This window comes from Aquila chrysaetos, chromosome 7 (genome assembly GCF_900496995.4).
Source record: "Aquila chrysaetos chrysaetos chromosome 7, bAquChr1.4, whole genome shotgun sequence".
Lineage (NCBI taxonomy): Eukaryota > Metazoa > Chordata > Aves > Accipitriformes > Accipitridae > Aquila > Aquila chrysaetos.
In genome coordinates this window covers 47,758,980-47,779,391 of record NC_044010.1, presented here as the reverse complement: position 1 = coordinate 47,779,391, position 20,412 = coordinate 47,758,980, and the positions used below count along the sequence as shown (strand labels likewise).

Sequence of the window (20,412 nt, the reverse complement as noted above, 5' to 3'; positions counted from 1 at the left end):
AAAAAACAACGCCTGGTTCAGGTGACAGCATGAAGGCAGGCCACAAGAGACCCAAAGCTGCTTCGTGTCCGGGGGGCAGCTCTGTTTCAGCAGGAAACGGCGCATCCCAGCGGACCAGATGCGAGCGGCCCACCTGCAAGCGAGCGATACCCTGGCGATCCTGGGGCTCTGTTGGGGTGGGGCGCACCTTTCCTCACCTCTGTGCTATCACAACTCTGCTCTCCTAATCCTGCACGCACGCAGGCTTCTTGTGCGGGGCTTGTCTCTTATCGAAGAGACGCCCGTGCAGAACCGGTGTGTTACTTACCGCCCCGCCCTCCGGCGTGCAAAGTAATTAGACGTGAAGCAGGGAAAAGCAAAAGCGGCGCGTCGGGATAGTAGATGTTCTCGGCAGATGACTGCAGAGCCCTCGAGGTTCCATCTTTGCTCCCTACAGGAGCGTGGCTCCGCACCCCTTGCCGCTCCCCCCAGCAAGCGTCACGATTGCCCTTTGCTGTCTGCAACGTGCAGCACCTGCACGGCCCGAGTACTGCTGCTTATGGAGCAAGAGGCGCTCGCTATAAAGCGGCAATGAAGAACAAGGACGGCCCGTCAAGATGGCAGGAGGAACGCAGAGAGCCTCCAGCATTAGCCAGGCAGGGCTTGCGACTCACCTCGTGTCGTGGTCTAACCCCAGCCGGCAACGAAGCCCCACGCGACCGCTCACTCGCTCTCCCGCCGCCAGTGGGACAGGGAGACAATTGGAAGGGCGAAAGTGAGAAAACTCGTGGCTTGAAACGAAAAGAGTTTAATCATTTAAAAAAAACAACAACTTGTAAGGAAAAGAAGAAAAATGACAGAGAATGGGGTGCAGGCAGCATGCCAGGGGTCTGGAGCCTGACAGATGATGGGGGGGGGTGGTGTGGCATATGGAGGAGGGAAAGGAGTGGGGGGGGGGCAGGAGATAGGAGAGCAGGGCATGCGGGGGGGAAACAACTCGCACGGGTTAAAAACTCGCGTGGGTGAAGGGGGCGGGCCGGAGCAATGGGGGGCACATGGGGGAGAAACACACACGGGGGGAGGGTAGGTGAGGGTACAAAGGTGGATGGGGGGACATGGGCGGGGATGACCTACCCCAGGGAGTCCACCCGGGATGATCCACAGCAGGTAACTCACCTGGGATAACGCGCAACAGAGAATCCACACCAGATCATCCACACTGGGAGGACCCCCAGCAATGCCCCTCAAACTGCCTGTGCTTCGCCCCCAATCTTCCCCAAACTGGCAAGCTTTTTGCTTTTTCAAAATACTCAGTTTGGGGTGTGTTTCAGTGCTTTTCCACAACATAAAAAGGGGTGATCTTTTGGTTGTGGTTTTGCGCGTGAAAACGGGGTGGGATTTTTCCTTTCCAGCTGCACAGATCCAGGCGGATTTGGCTTTCTCAGGAGTCCCAAATTCGTTTGTTTTTTTTTTTCCCCTGTTGCAGACCCAGAATCAGGGGGGTTGGGGTTGTCCTGGTTTTGGCTGGAATAAAGTTAATTTTCTTCCGAGTAGCTGGTACAGGGCCATTTTGGATTTAGGATGAGAATAACGTTGACAACGCACCGACGCTTTAGTTGTTGCTAAGCAGGGTTTATACTAAGTCAAGGACCTTCCAGCTTCTCATACCGCCCTGCCAGCGGAGGCTGGGGGTGCACAAGGAGAGTCGCTGAGCTAAAGAAGGATTCCAGGTAAACAGGTCAGCTCGAAATACACCACCTCCTTTAAAAGTTAAGAGCGATTTGAACACTTAAAATCAGCATTTAGGCTAATTGATACGATTTTCAACACCTTCTTAGCACACAAGTAAACGCTCTTGCCGGGGTTGGAAAACGTCTCCTCCCTTCCTTACAGCACTGCTGCAGGGAGAGAACCCCGGGAGGCTGCGGGACGAGGTCGTACACAATCAGAATCTACGCTTACGGATCCACCGCAACAGCTACAGCCCTTGCGCTGCTGCTGCTGCTGCTTTGCATCTTGCTTGTTTGGTGAATAAAGCTGAAAGTGAAATGGAAAACTTCAAAGAGCAACATGAAAAATAAAGAATAAATCTCAATAATTCACTTTACACTCAAAGGGTGTGCCCATGTTTAGATACATCCAATAAAAATACATTATTGAAGCAGTAACTCACCAAAACCACCTCAGGACTCACTGTCACTAGTTACAGGGGTGCTAATGCTTCCTGGGAAAACCTGGAAAACACACGGAAGCAACGCCAGTTTGTCCTGTTTTGTCCACGTCTCTTCTTTGACCTCGATTGCTTTTAGCACAGATGCTAGTTATCTCAGTAAGGTTGTCGAGTACTCCTATAAGATATTTTAAAAAACTCATTGACTGCAAAAGCATAAAGCTTTTATCGTGAAAACAAAGCCCATTTCTTCTGAACAGCTGAACTCTTACGAACAGTTTCTTCCCTCTTTTAGTACAAAATTATTTTCACGGTATCATTTACTAGTAAGCGCACGGAAACAGAAAATTACATGCTTTCAGGAAGAGGAAATAGACAGAGGGAAGTAAACTTGGCGTAGGTGTAACGTGCTCCAGAACAGACCTTAGTTCTAGTATTCGTATTAAAATATTTCACAGAAAATATGTGGAAGGAGAGTTGGCACATTCTTAATGTTAACTTTAAAGTCCATACTACAAGTACCTTTGGAAAAATGCAGACACACATCGTAGGCGTACCTTGTACTTGCAGACCACTACGGAATCTTTCCATCTGTCTTGTACTTTCACAGCACAAGAAAGGGCAACCACGGTGAAATGGTGGCAGCTGACATCCACCTGAAAGAGGGGAAAAAAAAAAAAAACACAACCAAAAAACCCCCAAACTTTAGCATAAAGCTGGGTAGGAATCCAAAGCTGCCTTTTTTTGTGAAGGTTTGCGAAGACAGTACGACGGAGCAGAGCAAAAAGTATTTTTGCATCATCTTCGGTACAGTTGTCAACACAGGCCAGTAGAGCTTTTGCGTTTTTCAGACAACCGTGCCTTTTTTTTTTTTTTTTTTTTTGACTCATTGGTAACTTCAGTTTCACTAGAACTCACTTTCCTAGATACACGCAGGTGACAGACAGAGAGACCTATGTACATTTTCTCAAGCCTTAGTATAGCCAAGACTTCCTCGCCCTATACATCACAAGTTGAGTATTTTTGCTAAAGAGCACAGCAACACATCTGTCCTTGCGAACTGCCTCGTTGCAAAAAAGGAATGATTTTTTCCAGGCCGTTGCTCCAAACGGTCAAGATCTTTTAAAACCGCAGTTGCGCCACCAAACCCGCTCAGGGTCCCTGCTAGCTTTTGACTGCCCTGACATTTGACAGGCACACGCTCCATTCCATCTTCCCACAGCAAAAATACGTTAACGCTCTCGGACCCAGAGCGCAACCCTACAGATGTCCACACACACACCCACCCCTTGCCGTTTTGATGAGGAGCCACCGAGCATCCCTGCGAGCACAGCCGCACGCGCCAGATCGGTTTCACCTCCGCCACGACTTACCGGTTTCGGTGAATGTAGTTTCTGACGCTTTACACCGAAAACCGCATCTCGATGCTTCGCCCCAGTAGAAACGACCCATCGCTAGAACGCTACAAAAATGCAGTAACACAAATTGCAAACCCACAGCAGCAACAGCTCCAGAATTATTTAGACCAGGAACAAGGGAGAAAAATCAAACAGCTTCATCTCACGCTCAGGGGAGCGGCAGACAGAGAAAAGGGTTGGCATTCTGAGCCCTTACAGAAAACGGGCATTCTCCTTCCATTCCTCAGCCCGTCCGTTAAGGTCTCAATACCGCAACACTGCTCTGGCAACGTCGAAAGTAGGGAACAACAGCCCTGCCGCTGGACTTGCCACTGACCCACGCTATTTACCGTAGCAGGACGCGTACGCAGAGGGACACCTTTTGCCACACACAACCCTGAACTTCCTAAAAATTTACGTTTACCAAAAAAAGCCATTTGGAACATATTGCCAAACAACATTTGGCAATAAAGCTTTGATGCGTTTGACGCACGCAAATTTTTGGTCACTCGCTATTTGCTTCCTGTTGCTGCTGCTGTTCTTCCTTCAGAAATTCTACTTGTAGCCAAGTTATTCACTACTGGTTCAAGCATTTGCCTTCCTGGTATTACCAGCACATTCACAGAGGCAAGTAACTTAATTGCGCTTCTACAATTATCCAAACGACAATTACAGCCATGAAAGAGAAGGAGAGGTCAGGCAGCAGAAGAGCTCTGCAGGCTGGCACCAGTCAATATTGCACTCTTTTAAAAACAAACAACAACAAAACAAAACCGTGACCCTGTAGCTTTTTTTTTTTTTTTTTTTTTTTTCCCCCTCTTTCAGAGCTCATCCCTGCCTCAGCATTTTGTCTCGTCAGAGCATGAAGCGCAGGTGATCCGCACCCTGACAACTTTTGCGTGTGATGAATGCCTGTTCAGAAGTAGTCCAGATCTGCTATTGTCTCACCAGACCGGTGTCATTTATATGGTTTTAATCATCATAACTCAAATTTGATTTACTCACGCATTTGTGAGGAAACTAATTAACTTTTAGACACTGCCTCTCCTTTTTTTGGGGGGGTGGCGGGGAGGTGGAAACATGTTAGAGACTGAAAAACATTACGATTCAGAGCTCCCAACCATGACGGAGTGCTGGAGAAATCAATGAAAGCAAAGACCAACAGCAGCAACATCAACTGAAAGTTGGCTTTAATTCCGGTCACGTGCTTAAGCGACTCTCCAAGTCTATGCCTCGGTCCGATGAATGACTAGTCCTTTTTTGGAAGGACAAACTTTTTTACTTAAAAGTCCTAGACTGAAGACTCCACTGAACAGCATGGGGATTGTGCCACGGGACAACATGCCATCAACACTCTTAATGGGGAAGAATAATAAAAAAAAAAAAATCAAATAAAAATCAAGTTTAAGTACCAGTTTTCATCATGTTCCACCATGTTTCACTCATTACATTTCTACTGGCATCTAGGTGCTCAAAAATGAACTACAGGGACACCACATATTCCTAAAACTTCAGTTACACATAAAAAAGTAAAAGGCTGTTTCCAACTTGCCCATAAAATCAGTACGAACAGAGAGAAGAGAAAGACTCGACCCTAAAGAAGCTAACAGGCAGCTCTGAATTTACCAGACACGAAATTTCGTTCTTTCACCTGAAACAAAAACGTATCAAGGGACCAGTTCAGGAACAGGGCACGATCTGTTAACAGCAATTTTTCCATCAGCTTTTCTGCACTAGCAGCAAATTTGCCTTTTCTGTGGGTTTAACGTGGAGCATCCGTAGTGCCCTCGAACTCGCAAGTGTTTCTCTCCGCTCCCCCAGCCCGATACGTGCGATTACCTGAGCAGCAAGCGGAATTACCCACGCGGGATTTTCTTCGTGTGACGCGGAAGGTGACGCTGGGAAAAGAGGAGACAAAGAAATGAACCTGCTTGTCGCACCCAGCCAACGGTGAAAAGACAGGGGAGGATTCTGCCGGAAGGGCTCGCCGCACCCCAGGAGCTCCCACCGGCCCGTTTCTCTCCCCTTTGCCCGGTACCGAGGGGACGACGACACCTCGCCCGCACCCCCTCACAGGGGGGGCTGCCCCAGGAGAGCCGGGGGACCCCCACCTCGCTTCTGCCCGCGGGAACGGACCGGGCGAGACCCTCCACGCAGAGAGAGGAGCGTGGCGTGGATTGCATCCCCGAGGGAAGAGGCCGGGCTCCCCGCCGGCAGAAGGACGGCTCGCCTCCCTGCTGCTCGGAGCTGCTTGCTGCGGACAGCCCTGCCTGCGCCCGGCCGCCCTTCGGCCGTGCTGGGAGCGCGGTCCGGCCGACGGACGCTCCAGCTAATCGCGGCTCCTGCTCGTTACAGCCGCAGGTACTTTCGCCTCTGGCTAATGCACGCTCCAGACAGCGGACACCCCACCTCGTTCCAGCTCCCGCTTGCTACAGTTCTGGCTCGCTGAAGCCCCAGCTCCGCGCTGAAGCTCCGGCTGATTTCAGCTGCTTCTCCTTACAAGCTCCAGCTACGTGCAACGGTCTGGCCTTTCCACAAGGTTGTGTATCAACTGCTGTCAAAACTGGAGCATTGGGATTAAACGTCAGAGTTACACGCCGTATAAATAGTCGTTAGTTCGGGCGATTAATTACTGAACAACTATTCTGAGCAGCGCAGAAAGAAGAGCTGGACTCAAAGAGGGCACGTGGGGTCTGAAAAGCGCCTTTCCCCCCACAGACCATCGCAGAAGTTGAGTGCGGCCTGCTGCGCGCCGGCCTCCCGAACTTCGGCGTCCGACACCACCAGACCCCCATCTCCGGGGAGGGTCCACGCACCCTGCCCACCCCCTGCTTCCCCCCGCAGCCCCCAACACCCTCCCACCCGCCTGCCAAACCAGCCACGCCGGCTTCCGCTTTTGGCCCCCACGCCAGCGGACTCGGGGCCCCTCTGGGAGCCAAAAACCCCGGCTGCCGAGCCTGTTCTCAAGGCCCAAAAACGCAGGGCCGGACCTCTGTTTCTGGGCCCAAAGCCGCGCAGCTCGGTCTGTTTCCGAGCCCCAAAATCAGCCGCGCGAGCCTGTCGTCAAGCCCCGGGAACAGAAAACTTGTTCTCCATTTCTGACCCTGCAGCGCCCACGGGCGACGCCGAGCGTAGCCACCCCACAGCCCCGCACCCCCGGGGCCCCACGCGCAGTTTTGGGGAGTGCCCGCGACCTGCGGAGGGCCCGGCCCCACGCCTCTGCGGGGCAGCCCCAGCGCAGGCAGGGCGTCGCTTCGCGATTGCCCTTTCAGGCTTTATTTCCCCGCCATCGCCGGCACGGCCAGGCCCCCACCCCAAACCCCCGAGCCGAAGCACCCCCGCGGGTAGCCGGGCCCAGCCACCCGGAAAACAAGAAAACCAAAGAGGGAACAAGACAGAGAACGTGGGGAAAGGCAAGGAGAAGGACGCAGAAACAGAGAGCGCGCGCGAGGGATAGGGAGCAGGACAGAGAGATGGAGAAAGAGAGGAAAAAAAGACGGGAGGCAGAACCAAGGGAAAGAGAGACAAGGGCGGGGAGCAGGACAAAGGGACGGAAGAGAAAAAAAAAAAATCGCGACGGGCTGCAGGACAGAGATGAAGGGATTAAATAGACACAGGGAGCACGACGGAAGGACAGAGAGAGACAAAAGGGACAAAGAGCAGGCCAGCATCGGAGGGGAAAAAACCAACTGCGATGGGCAGTGGGAGAGAGATACGGGAAAAGAAAAAACTACTGAGGAACAGAAAAAAGAAAGAAGAGACAGCTAGCTGGACAGGGGGACACAGTTCGAAAGGACGGGAGAGGGAATGGGGCAGAGAGAGACAGACAGAAAAGGGAGCGAAAGAAAGCAAGGCAGAGGGACTGCAGGGCGGGACGGGGGGGAAGGGACAGGGGTCTGGACAGAGATGGAGAAATAAGCAGCAGGGACAGAGGAAAAGAGACAGAAAGAGGGACAGGGAACATGGCAGAGAAGGACAAATCAGGACAGCGGCAGGACGCAGATAAAAAACTGGGACGGGCCTCAGGACAGAGAGGAATAGAATACAAGCAGGGAGCGGGACAAAGGGATACAGCGAGAAACGACGGGACAGGAAGCAAGACAGAGCGACAGACAAGAACAATGACAACGAGAGCGCGCGCCCCAGAGAGAGAGCCAGAGACCGCGAGAAGCACAGGGGGGTGGGGAATTTAGAAAGAGAAGTGTCAGGAGCCCTGCAGAGAGAGGGAGGGTGAATAAAAAAGGGGCAGGAAGCAGCTCAAAGGGTCAGAGAGAGTAAGAGATGAACAGGAAGGAGGACGGGGACAGTGAGATCCAGAATGACAAAAATAAACAGCAACAGCGAGCAAGACAAAGGGACAGAGAGAGAAGTAGGAAAAAGAGAGATAGGAAGGCAGGGACACAGAGCGGCACGTACAGGCGCAGAGAGGAAAAGAACACCAGGGAACGGGCCAGAGAAATTGGGAGGCGGGGAAAGAGGCGGATGCAGATCAGGACAAGGAGACCGAAAAGGAAAAAACAGGGACTGGCTGCAGGACAAAGATGGGGGGGGGGGGGCGGGAAGAGGGAGAGGGAGCAGGACAAGAACGCCGAGAGAAAAAGGAAGGGGGGCAGTTGAACGAGAGAGAGAAAGGGGGAGAGGAAGAGGGAGCAGGACAAGAGAATAAGCCAGAAGAGGAGAGGTACAGGGAAGCAAAAAAAAAAAAAAAAAAAAAACCCAAAAAAAACCCCAAACCAAACCAACTCCCAAACATCACAGCAGCATGGGAAAGCAAGGGGACCAGGAGAGGGGGAGGGAGGGACCGGGACGCACAAGAGGAGTGACAGGGCCCCGAGGGCCCAGGACTCACCACAGCTCTCGCTCTTGGAGCTGCCAGGGGACCTTGCCAGCTCAGACGCTTCTTTCTCCTTCTCTCCTCCCTTCCTCTTCTGTACTCCAGTCGCTTGGCTGTCCTCCACATAACAGAACACGCGAGTGTCTCACGGCTCTTACGAGATGAGGCCTCCTAGACACGTAGCCTCGCTCGCTCGCTACGTGGCCGTACCCCGCTGCCAGTCGTGCATACGGACCCTGGCGGTCTGACCTGCTGTGGACTACGAGGAGGGATCCTTCCACACCCGGAGAGGCAGGCTCTCTCTTGCCTGCAGCGGGAGGCAGCTGCTGGCCAGTCGGCCTTCCGTTTCTTCTTCTTTACCCTTCTGTGGCCTCTCCAGCTTCAGCAGCTCCTGCCCACAGCCAGTAAGCGCTCCGCCTGTCCCTCTGCGCTCCCGCGCCGCGAGGAGAGGGAGGCCAGGCAGAGACAGCCCACGCAAGCCTGAGGCTGCTGCTTTCAACGGCATCCCCGGGGGACGAACGGACAACCGCACCCACAGCCTGGCCTCTGGGAGAGGGAAAGAGGCAGCAGTGACCGTTATTACCGCAGCTCGACCCTGGCCGGAGCCCCCTCCTTCCGCAGGGGCTTCCGCAGACGCCGCTCGTTCCCCGTGCCGCTGCTAGCGGCACCCACGTTGAGGGAGACTCGAGAACACCGCAGGGCCGGCTTGCTGCCCTCACGACAGGGCTCGGGGGCTGCCTGCGGCCACAGCACAGGCTTCAGGGGAGGGGCTGGAGCTGGGGGCAGCCGCACGGGCCAAGCGGGGCCGGGGGAGGCGCCGGGGGAGCTCTGGCGACTCGGGGAGGCGCCCGCTGGCCGCGCCTGGGGGGTGCGCGCCTCCGTCCCCTCTTCCCTTCTACCGGCGGCTCTCGGGGAACTCCCCGGCGCTGCCCTGGCCCGGCTCGCCTCCGGCGGACCGGGAGCCTGCCGCGGTGGCCGCTTCGCAGCTTCCCGGCCCGGCAGCCCCGGGCGGCCAGCGGGCAGGAGGCACCCCCCACCCCCGCCCTCGCCCCCGCCGGAGGGGATCGCTCGCCTCACCCGCGGTCCCGGCGCTCGCCCGCTGCCGCCGAGACCCGCGCCCTGCGCACCGCCACGCGGCTCCCGGGGACCGCGCATGCGCCGGAGGGGCCGGAGCCGGCGCGCGAACGCCGGGCTGCCCCACGCGCAGGACGGCGCATGCGCCCGGGAGGCACGTCCGCACGGCTGGTCGGGGAGCGGGCGCAGCGGGAAGCCCGCGGAAAACCACCCGAAACCGGCGACGCTCCTGAGTCTGACCCGGTCGGACTCCGGAGGCCGCGGCGGCGGCAGCGAGGACTACGCCGCGCCCGAGAGCCACGCTGCTGACCGGCCGCCGAGTCCGCGAAAACTACAGCTCCCGGCATGCCCCGGGAGGCAGCCCGCCCTGCTGCCTGACACCGAGGGGACGCCGCTTCCGTTTCCGCCCACCCCCACGCCGGCGCAGCCGCAGTCCCCGCCGAGCCCCCAGCGCCGCTCCGTGCAGCTCCGGCGCGCTCCCGCTGTCGGCTCCGGCACGGCGCGGCACTCCCCGCCCGGCTCGGCGCGGCCCCGCCCCGCTGCCGCTCCGTGCGTCCGACACGGACCCCGCCGTCCTCCTCGGGGCTTTCCCCGGGACCCGCCGGGCGATTGCGCAGCCCCGCTACGGGGTCCGGGCCCCCCCCCTCGGCCGACGTGCTCCCAGCCCCCCTGTGAGCCCCCAGGCCCGCCCGCCCCCCCCCGGCCTCGGCACGGGCGGCCCCCACCTCCCCCGGGCCACCCCCGCCTGGGACGTTCGCGGTCCGAGGAGGGGCGCCCGGCCCCGCTCACCTTCTCCCGAGGGGCAGCCGCAGCCCCTCCCCCGGCAGCCCCCCCTTTCCAGGGAGGGGCCGTCGCCATCAGCTTCACTGCCCGCACCTGGGGCTCCTCCAGCCCCGGCCCGCAGCTGGAGCCCAGCAGGAACAGGGGGAGTAGGACCCGACCCCCGCAGCGCCTCACCTCCTCCTCCCCTGGGCTCCCTCACGGCCCCTCGCCCCGTGCAAAGGGAGCGCAAACGCAGCCCGGAGGGCAACGGGGACGGCCGGCCGGTGTTTCTTCAGTCCTGCGAGCGAGTCTGCTCCGGGGCTCGGGGTTCCCCCGACGCTCCCCCTGCCCCTGGGACACCTCGCAGCCGGTCCCAGAGCCACGCTCGTCGGTCCCTCGGGGAACAGACATTTGGCTCCTGGAGCAATGCGCTGCTGGGGAGAAGTGGGGGCTGCCAAAAATGAGGAGCATGGCACAGGACACAGGAAGGTGGGAGGGGGTGAGAAAAGCGGCAGCTGGCTGGACAGCGGGGGTGCAGCGAGAAAGCACGAGGCAGGGAACGGGACAGTGACAGAAAGACAGAGAGGCTGACAGGGATGGAGAAAGAAACAGCGGGGAGAGAGGCACAGAGGCAGCACAAAGAGGGCGGGGAAGCAGCACAGAGACCGACAAAGAAGGACGGGGAGCAGGATGGAGGTGCAAGAAAATCCTGAGACGGGCAGCATGACAGAGAAGGAGGAAACAACATGGGCAGGGAGCCAGACTGAGAGAGATGGAGAAAGACAAAAAAGAGACAAAGAACAGGACAGAGAGGGAAGAATGAAACAACAGGGACAGGGAGCCGGGACAGCAAATGATGGAGGGAAGGGCCGGACCGGGGCGGGGGGAACAACACAAAACAAACCACATAGCTAGATGCTACAGGGCAGAGAGGGGAAAATTAAGAAATAGGGACACGGAGACAGAAAAAGAGAGGGCTGGAGAGCAAAAAGAATAGCATCATGGTTTAAGCCCAGCCAGCAACTAAGTACCATGCAGCCCCTCACTCACTCCCCCACACCCAGTGGGATGGGGGAGATGATAATCGGGGGGGAAAAAAAAAAAGTAAAACTCGTGGGTTGAGATAAGAACAGTTTAACAGGACAGAAAGGAAAAAATAATAATTATAGTAATTATAATAATACAATGACAATAATACTAATACAAGAATTGGAATATACAAAACAAGTGATTCACAATGCAATTGCTCACCACTCACTGACAGATGCCCAGTTAGTTCCGGAGCAGCAATCCCCCCTGCAGGCCAACTCCCCCCAGTTTCTATACTAGGCATGACATCACATGGTACGGAATACCCCTTTGGCCAGTTTGGGTCAACTGTCCTGGTGTCCTAGTTTCAGCTGGGATAGAGTTAACTGTCTTCCTAGTAGCTGGTACGGTGCTATGTTTTGAGTTCAGTATGAGAAGAATGTTGATAACACTGATGTTTTCAGTTGCTGCTAGTAGTGTTTAGACTAATGTCAAGGATTTTTCAGCTTCTCATGCCCAGCCAGTGAGAAAGCTGGAGGGGCACAAGAAGTTGGCACAGGACACAGCCAGGGCACCTGACCCAAACTGGCCGACAGGGTATTCCTTCCATACCGTGGGACGTCCCATCCAGTATAGGAACTGGGAAGTGGGGGCGGGGAATCGCCGCTCGGGGACTAGCTGGGTGCCGGTCGGCGGGTGGTGAGCAATTGCACTGCGCATCATTTGTACATTCCAATCCTTTCATTATTGCTGTTGTCATTTTATTAGTGTTATCATTATCATTATTCGTTTCTTCTTTTCTGTTCTATTAAACTGTTCTTATCTCAACCCGTGGGTTTTGCTTTTTTTCCCGATTTTCTCCCCCATCCCACTGGGTGGGGGGGGAGTGAGTGAGCGGCTGCGTGGTGCTTAGTTGCTGGCTGGGGTTAAACCACGACACCTGGCTGTGTCGCCTCCCAACTTCTTGTGCCCCTCCAGCCTTCTTGCTGGCTGGGCATGAGAAGCTGAAAAATCCTTGACTTAGTCTAAACACTACTCAGCAACAACTGAAAACATCAGTGTGTTATCAACATTCTTCTCATACTGAATCCAAAACATAACACTATACCAGCTACTAGAAAGAAAATTAACTCTATCCCAGCTGAAACCAGGACAGTACCCACACCTTATTCTATACCATTTATGTCACTCTCAGGTCCCATACTTTCCAATGCATCCTAATCAATCACCATCACCTTTCCTGTCCTTTGATACACACACACACACAGAGATGTCATTCCCTTAGTCTATCTTAGGCCATCCCTATAAAATGTCTGTTGAGTTCATTTAGTGCATGACTTTGGGCTCCATCTGTCATACCAGCCTTTCTGAGCAGGAGGGATGGTGCGAAGTCTGCTCAGTTGGCAGAGCAGGATCAGGCTTCAGTGTGGTGTGGCGAGCGGGTGACACTGGGTGCAGCAGGAGGATGGTGTGCAATGTTGGTTTGTTGCATGCTGAAGGCAGTTCTGGTCCCATCACTACTGCACTTCACTCAGTTTTATCAAAGTTCATTCTTGCTTAATCCAAGTGATTCTTACTGTAATGCCATTGATATAGCATATAACATAGTAATGGTAACATACAGTGGCAGGGTTATATAGCAATTAACATCATACAATTCAAATCATTGGCTATTCTCACCTAAAACCAAATCCCCTTGAGGCACACATTGGACTTCCCCATCCTTTCGCATCACCCACCAAGTGCACCCAGGTCCTTGAGCAAAAGCAATCCCACGAATGGGTTTGCCTTTGCCTGAGGCAGGAGTAATCCAGACTGTCTTCCCTAACATGTTGTGTGCACTACAGGGAGTTTATCCCCTTCTACAGTACCTAAAAGTTCTGATTGGGCAGGGCTACTCCGATCGGCAGATCCTCTGGTGTTGACTAACCAGGTGGCTTTTGCTAAACATGTATCCCAATGTTTGAAGGTTCCACCCCCCCCATGGCTCTCAATGTAGTCTTTAACAGTCCATTGTACCGTTCAACTGTCCCAGAGGCTGGTGCTTGACAGGGGATGTGACACACCCACTCAATGCCATGCTCTTTGGCCCAGGTGTCTATGAGGTTGTTTCAGAAATGAGTCCCGTTGTCTGACTCCTTCTTTCTGAGGGTGCTGTGTCGCCACAAGACCTGCTTTTCAAGGCCCAGGATAGTGTTCTGGGTGGTCACATGGGCACAGGATGTCTTTCCAGCCACCCAGTGGTTGCTTCCACCATTGCTTTGGTGGGTTTGTGGGAGTGCGATATAGTCAATCTGCCAGGCGTCCTCATCTTTATATTTCAGCCAGCGCCCTCCATACCACAGGGGCTTTAACCGCTTGGCTTGTTTAATTGCAGCACACGTTTCACATTCATGGATAACTTGTGCAATAGTATCCATAGTCAAGTCCACCCCTTGATCACAAGCCCATCTATATGTTGCATCTCTTCCCTGATGGCCTGAGGTGTCATGGGCCCACTGAGCCATAAATAGCTCACCCTTATGTTGCCACTCCAAATCCACCTGAACCACTTCAATCTTGTTGTTCTTCCATGGCCCGACTCGCGTACATGAGCACCTACGTGACGTACTTTTACGACCAGATTCTCTAGCTGGGACACAATATCTTGCCATAGTGCGGCAGCCCAGATGGGTTTGCCTCTGCGTTGCCAGTTGCTCTGCTTCTGTTGCTGTAACGACCCCCACAGGGCATTTGCCACCATCCATGAGTCAGTATAGAGACAGAGCACTGGCCACTTTTCTCTTTCAGCAAAGTCTAACGCTAGCTGGATGGCTTTCACCTCTGCAAACTGACTCACCTTCTCCTTCAGCAGTTTCTGCAACTTGTCCTATAGGACCCAATACAGCAGCCTTCTGCCTCCGATGCTTTCCCACAATGTGACAGGACCCGTCAGTGAACAGAGCATATCGCCTCTCATTTTCTGACAGTTTATTATACAGTGGAGCCTCTTCAGCATGCGTCACCTCCTCCTCTGGTGATATTCCAAAATATTTGCCTTCCGGCCTGTCCGTGATCGCTTCCAAAATTCCTAGGCGACTGGGATTTCCTGTGTGAGCTCGCTGTGTGATCAATATGACCCACTTACTCCACGTGGCATCAGTTGCATGATGTGTAGAGGAGACCCTCCCTCTGAACATCCAGCCCAGCACTGGCAGTCGGGGTGCTAAGAGGAGCTGTGTTTCAGTACCAACCACTTCCGAAGCAGCCCGAACTCCTTCATATGCTGCCAATATCTCTTTTTCATGTGGAGTATAGTGGGCCGCGGATCCTCAATATCCCTGACTCCAAAACCCTAGGGACTGGCCTCAGGTCTCCCCTGGTACTTTCTACCACAGACTCCAGGCAGGGCCTTTCTCCAAAAACCCACAACACCTAAGAAAGCCTGTTTCTTTTTTATTAGGCAGTGAAGGCATAGCTGCTAATTTGTTGGTCATATCCATTGGGATCCGATGATGTCCATCTAGCCATTTTATTCCTAAAAAATGGATCTCCTGTGCAGATCCCTTGACCTTACTTTGTTTTATGGCAAAACCAGCTTTGAGAAGGATTTGGATTATTTTCTTCCCTTTCTCAAAAACTTCTTCTGCTGTGTTGCCCCATACAATGACATCATCAATGTACTGCAAGTGTTCTGCAGCTTCACCCTTTTCCAGTGCAGTCTGGATTAGTCCATGACAAATGGTGGGACTGTGTTTTCACCCCTGGGACAGTCAATTCCAGGTGTACTGGATGCCCCTCCAAGTAAAAGCAAACTGTGGCCGGCACTCTGCTGCCAGAGGGATTGAGAAAAACGCATTAGCAATATCAAGTGTGGTGTACCACTTGCCAGCCTTTGACTCCAATTTGTATTGAAGTTCTAGCATGTCCGGCACGGCAGTACTCAGTGGTGGCATGACTTCATTCAGCTCACGATAGTCTACTGTTAGCCTCCACTCTCCATTAGACTTTCGCACTGGCCATACGGGACTATTAAAGGGTGAGCAAGTTTTGCTGATCGCTCCTTGGCTCTCCAGTCAATGGATCAATTTACAGATGGGAATCAGGGAGTCTCGGTTGGTGTGGTATTGCTGCCGGTGCACCATCGTGGTAGCAATTGGCACCTGTTGTTCTTCAACCCTCAGCAACTCCACAGTCGAAGCGTCCTGAGAGAGACCAGGCAGGATAGACAGCTGTTAAATTCCCTCCTCCTCCAGGGCAGCTATACCAAAGGCCCACTGATACCCCTTTGGGTCCTTAAAATACCGTCTCCCGAGATAGTCTATGCCAAGGATGCATGGAGCCTCTGGGCCAGTCACAATGGGGTGTTTTTGCCACTCACTCCCAGTTAGGCTTATTTCAGCCTCCAATACAGTTAACTGTTGGGATTCCCCGTCACCCCAGAAATACAAATGGGTCCTACACCTTTATAGCTTGATGGCATTAGGGTACACTGTGCACCGGTGTCTCCTAGAGCCTTATGCTCCTGTGGGTCTGATGTGCCAGGCCATTGGATCCACACAGTCCAGTAAACCCGTCTGTCCCTCTCCTCCACCTGGCTGGAGGCAGGGCCCCTCTAGTCCTGGTCATAGGATTCTCCATTCACTTTTTCTAAAAATGGATTAGAGTTCCTTCTCATAGGATCATGAATAAGAGCAGCCCTTCCAATCTGTCTGGTACACAGCTCACACTGCCCATCAGAGACTGGAGCAGCAATTTTCCTGGAAGAACCCTCATCTGTGATTGTTTTTCCTTGCAATTCACGTACCTGTGCATCTAGGACCGAGGTAGATTTTCCAACCCACTTCATCATATCCTCTCCATGTTCACGCAGGTAAGACCACAGGGTACCCCCTGGCGTGTACCTTCTATCTCCTCTCTCTTGAGCAGAGGGACACTTATTCCTAATAGCTGAGATATTTGTCAGTACAGGTGGGAGGCAGGACTTACCCTCAAATTGCTGAAATGCTCGGGACAGTTTCTCAGCTAGTATGTCTGGCAGTTTCTCCACAGCCAAGACGAGGGAGGAAGAGAGACTTTCCTTGTATTGCCCGAGTAGGCCAGCCAGTTCATCCACTGTTGGTCCCTCTTTGTCTTTCCAGTCCATTACTGCCAATGAGTTGGCATATGATGATGGTGCATTCTGTGTAAACTTCCACCACATGGGTCGTGTGCGGTGGTCTTCATCTGGATCTGTGGGTAACTGCACATTGTCTGGGTCATAACAAACCATCTCCTCCACGGCTAATTCCCTCAAGTACTGGATATCTCTCTCCATGGTAGTCCACTTGCTTAGATGACATACAACACCTTCCTTGAAGGTATACCTTTCCCTCATGCCTGACAGAAGCTGCCTCCAGAGGCTGAAGGATTGTGTCTTTTTTGCAATCGCTTTGTCAACACCCCCTTCCCTAGAAAGGGATCCCAGCTGCTTGGCTTCCCTACTGTCTAATTCCAAGCTACTGGCTCTGTTATCCCAGCATCAGAGCAGCCAGGTGATAATGTGCTTGCCTGGATGACGGCTGAAATCTTTTCACATATCCTGCAGCTCACTCGGGGATAGGGATCGGGTGATTCTCTGGTTCTGCCTCTTCCTCCTGTTCACATGATGACCCTGGTTCATCTTCATCCCTCACTACACAAAATGATTTTTTATATTTCTTCTTCTGTTTAGGTCCAATTGATACTGGCACTGGTTGAATCTCTGGTTCAGCTGCATCACCCGTCGCAGGGGCTTGAGTAGCTGCAGTGCCTGTTGTGGAGGTTGATCTCTGGCTGGTATTTTTAAATATTTGTTTAACCCTAAACGAGACCTGAACCATATTCAGGAACATGCTGGTTCCTAGAAATAGGACCATGCTGGTTTCAACATCCCAAGGACATTCAAAGTTTGCAAAATTCTCAAACACTGTTGTAATTAGCCTGGAGGAGAAGGGGAAGATGTGGGAAGATGTCTCCTCCACAGGTTGGCTCCCCGAGGAGAAAATTTAAAAGGTGTAATTATTAATGATGCCCACTAGATGCCTCCCGAAGTACGGGGGTGACAGCGATGCTGAGTCCAGACACCGGATTAGTCCCATGACTGATAATTTTCTCGTACCATAAACCATTGTTACATAGTACAGCAAAGCAAAAACTTTAATCCACCTCACCTTATGGGTGATAAGCAGCAGCACAGGGACTATATATGGCAAGTGAGGTGATACAAAGCACAACTCTAAGAATGAGCACCACAACTCTGAGAGCCAATAAATCGATATTGTGATCAGCGACTCTTAAACTAATATAATGAATGCTTGTAACAAATTCGGTTTAACATGCTCTGGTCAGATCTGTTGTTATCTCAACCCTTTGGGCCCCACATTGGGCACCAAAAAAGGACTGTCGTGGTTTAACCCCAGCCAGCAACTAAGCACAATGCAGTTGCTCACTCACTTCCCCCCCCACCCAGTGGGATGGGGAGGAGAATCAAAAAAAAAAGTAAAACTCATGGGTTGAGATAAGAACGATTTAATGACCAAAGTAAAATAAAATGTAATACTAACACCACTACTACTACTACTACTACTACTACTACTACTACTACTACTACTACTACTACTGAAAAGGAATATAACAAAACAAAAAAAAAAAACCCAAAACCCCAACCAAAAACAACCCAAGAAAAGACAAGTGATGCACAACGCAATTGCTCACCACGCGCTGACCGATGCCCGAGCAGCAATCTGCCCTTCCCAGCCAACTCCCCCCAGTTTGTATACTGAGCATGACGTTCTCTGGTATGGAATATCCCTTTGGCTAGTTCGGGTCAGCTGTCCTGGCCATGCTCCCTCCCAGCTCCTTGTGCACCTGCTTGCTGGCAGAGCATGGGAAACTGAAATACCCTTAACTTAGGATAAGCGCTACTTAGCAACAACTAAAACATCGGTGTGTTATCAACAGTATTCTCACACTAAATCCAAAACACACCGTACCAGCTACTCAGAAGCAAATTAACTCTATCCCAGCCGAAACCAGGACAGACCCTCAGACCCCAGCTGCCTTTCCCCCATCCCTGGCCCTGGGACCAGGGCAGGGACACCCTGGCACCAGCCCCAGGCCCCGGGACCTTGGTGCTGGATGCACCAATGTCTGTCACAACGGCAGGTGGGGGACAGGGCTCTGACCGGGAGACCCCCAGGAGGCCACCTCCAGCTCACCGCCTGCCTCTCCTCTGCAGATGTGGCACCACTGTGCACCCACAGCTCCGCCTGGCCCTGGACCAGCTGTGGGTGCTGAGCAGTGGGACAGAGGCGGCAGGGGAGGAAGAAGAGGAGGAGGGTGGCAGCAGTGAGGGCAGCAGCTCCTTCATCCTCGCCTGGCCCACCGGCTCCTGCCTTGCCACTTTCGAGTGAGCCGTGGTGCCACATTCCATGGCAGGGCTGGGCAGTGCGGGGCGGTGCTGGCCCCCGTCCTCTCTGGGGTCTGGCAGCTGCGGTCAGGGCTGGCAAGGGTCAGGAGAGGTTCCCAGCCATGCCCACGCCATCCTGGGAATGGCCTCTGCCCTCTGTGCAGAGCCTGGGCAGGGACCGGGCAGCATGCTGGCAGGGAGGGAGGGAGGGAGGCTGGGTTGGCTGGGTGGGGGCTGAGGGGTGGGCATGCAGGCAGCTGGAACGAGAAGAATGGGGGGCATTTCTATGTCCTGCGTCCCCTGGTCACCTTTTGGTCACCAGAAGGGAAGGCCAAAAGGAAGAAAAGAGGGAGACAGGGCTCTGGCAGCGCCTCCGTCCTGCCCCACAGGGCTTCCTCGTGCCCCTGCCTCCTGCCCCACGGGGCAGGGCTGCGCAGGCGCCCACCTCTGCCTGCGGGCTGGGGGGCAGCAGGGCCTGACGCTGGTTCTCCTCTCTTTCTGCAGCTCCTGGGCCCTGAAGGAGCTGTGGGTGAGCACACTGCTGGGGTAAGCCAGGGCGATGCTCCAAGCACGGCTGTACGGGGGAACACAGCTCCCCAGCTGGGGAGACGTGCCCCTGCGGCTGCAGGCAGCAGGTGGGGGATGAGCAGGGATGGAAAGCCTCTTCTTCCTCTGTTTGCAGAAGGGAGAGGCAGGCAGGGAAGCAGAGCTGAGTGTCTGGCAGGCAGGAGCTCTGCACGGAACTCTGCTCGCTGCTTGGCTCGAGGGTTGTACACAGGGGTGGGCTTGGGATCCCTTTTGCTGGAAAGAGCAGCAGTGGCTTGGGGCTCACTCTTTTTCTGACCCTTCCCTGTGCCCAGGCAAGCAGAAGGAGCAAAGAGAGCCTGAGTGACACGACCGCCCTCCACCAAACTCCTGGAGAAGGAGCTGAGCTGCTGCCACGCCATAAGTGTCACTCTCGTCTTGGCTCTGTCCCCTGAGCATTGGTCCTCCAGCTGAGCAGCAGAGGCATTGCTTCTCACCTTCTTCCACTCCTCTCTTGCCCAATGGAGGACATTAAGTGCCAGGAGCCTGGAGACCTGATTGAGGGCCAGGCAAAGGTGAGAATGGCTGCTATTTACCTGCCTCTCGCTGTGCCGGTGTGCCAGGGATCTCTGGCAAGTGGGATGACCTTCAGTGGGAGGGTCCCGTGGTGCCACTCGGGGAGCAGAGAGGGTTGGGGAGCCACCAGGAACGCCGGCACATCCTTCCTGGCAGCACTGGGAGGAAACCTGCAGAGTAGGGCAGAGAGTCCAGCAGGGCAGAGGGTCCCAGCTCTGCTGCACTCAGGCTGCTGGTGCCGGGTGGCAGCTTGCAGATGGCCCGTTCTGCTGCAGGGCTGCTCTCTGAGCAAAGCCTGGTTCTTGCAGGCTAATCCCAAGCAAGGGCCTCCGCCAGTCCCTTCTGGCAATGGGGGGGGACATTGGCTCTTGGCAGTTGAGTTTAGGAAAGAAAGGCAGGGAGGGCCTTCTTTCCTCCTGCAGCCAGCACTTCTGAAGAAGATGGGATGCTGCTGTGGCTGCCCTTCACCCCGAGCAAGTCAGTTCCCATCACTCTGCAGCAGGAGAGAGCTGAGCCCTTGGGGTCCCTTCATTCCCACCTGCTGTCTCTCCCTTGCAGACAGGGGCATAGGGGACATTGCCAAGCGGTCGAGGAGCTGCCTGCCCCTGCTCCATCCTCAGAGCTGGGGAGATGGGTCCTTGCTCCTTGGCTGGAGTCG

General features: G+C 54.1%; 1 protein-coding gene across 7 annotated transcripts; it reads right to left on the bottom strand.

Annotated features, from left to right (window-relative positions):
* Nucleotides 1–408: 408 nt before the first annotated feature.
* On the bottom strand, nucleotides 409–19,052 carry LOC121233446. 7 transcript variants are annotated; one of them, XM_041124956.1, is made up of 8 exons: nucleotides 18,502–19,052; nucleotides 16,784–16,785; nucleotides 10,244–10,269; nucleotides 8,741–8,926; nucleotides 8,539–8,594; nucleotides 2,707–2,805; nucleotides 1,114–1,165; nucleotides 409–770 (listed from the first exon to the last, which is right to left on the bottom strand). In XM_041124956.1, the coding sequence occupies exons 1-8, from the start codon at nucleotides 18,670–18,672 to the stop codon at nucleotides 703–705; spliced, it is 660 nt and encodes a 219-aa protein (XP_040980890.1). In that variant the 5' UTR covers nucleotides 18,673–19,052; the 3' UTR covers nucleotides 409–702. The 7 variants fall into 7 exon arrangements, 2 of the variants coding, with proteins under 2 accessions (XP_040980890.1, XP_040980891.1); XR_005932887.1 differs by lacking the exons at nucleotides 409–770; nucleotides 1,114–1,165; nucleotides 8,539–8,594; ... (2 more) ...; nucleotides 16,784–16,785; nucleotides 18,502–19,052 and adding exons at nucleotides 1,457–2,016; nucleotides 2,153–2,213; nucleotides 8,396–8,527; XR_005932884.1 differs by lacking the exons at nucleotides 409–770; nucleotides 1,114–1,165; nucleotides 8,539–8,594; ... (2 more) ...; nucleotides 16,784–16,785; nucleotides 18,502–19,052 and adding exons at nucleotides 3,523–3,611; nucleotides 5,386–5,444; nucleotides 8,396–8,531 and having other exon boundaries at nucleotides 2,291–2,805.
* Nucleotides 19,053–20,412: the final 1,360 nt, after the last annotated feature.

What these genes read in the sequence shown, in the direction of transcription:
- LOC121233446 (XM_041124956.1), bottom strand. Translation starts at nt 18,672, where the DNA reads ATGTGGCACCACGGCTCACTCGAAAGTGGCAAGGCAGGAGCCGGTGGG. An exon ending in CGGCTGCCCCTCGGGAGAAG is followed by an intron (nt 8,927 to 10,243) that starts GTGAGCGGGGCC and finishes TCCCTCTCCCAG; the next exon opens with AGGCCAGGCTGTGGGTGCGG. An exon ending in TGTCTAGGAGGCCTCATCTC is followed by an intron (nt 2,806 to 8,538) that starts GTAAGAGCCGTG and finishes CCCCTCTTTCAG; the next exon opens with GTGGATGTCAGCTGCCACCA.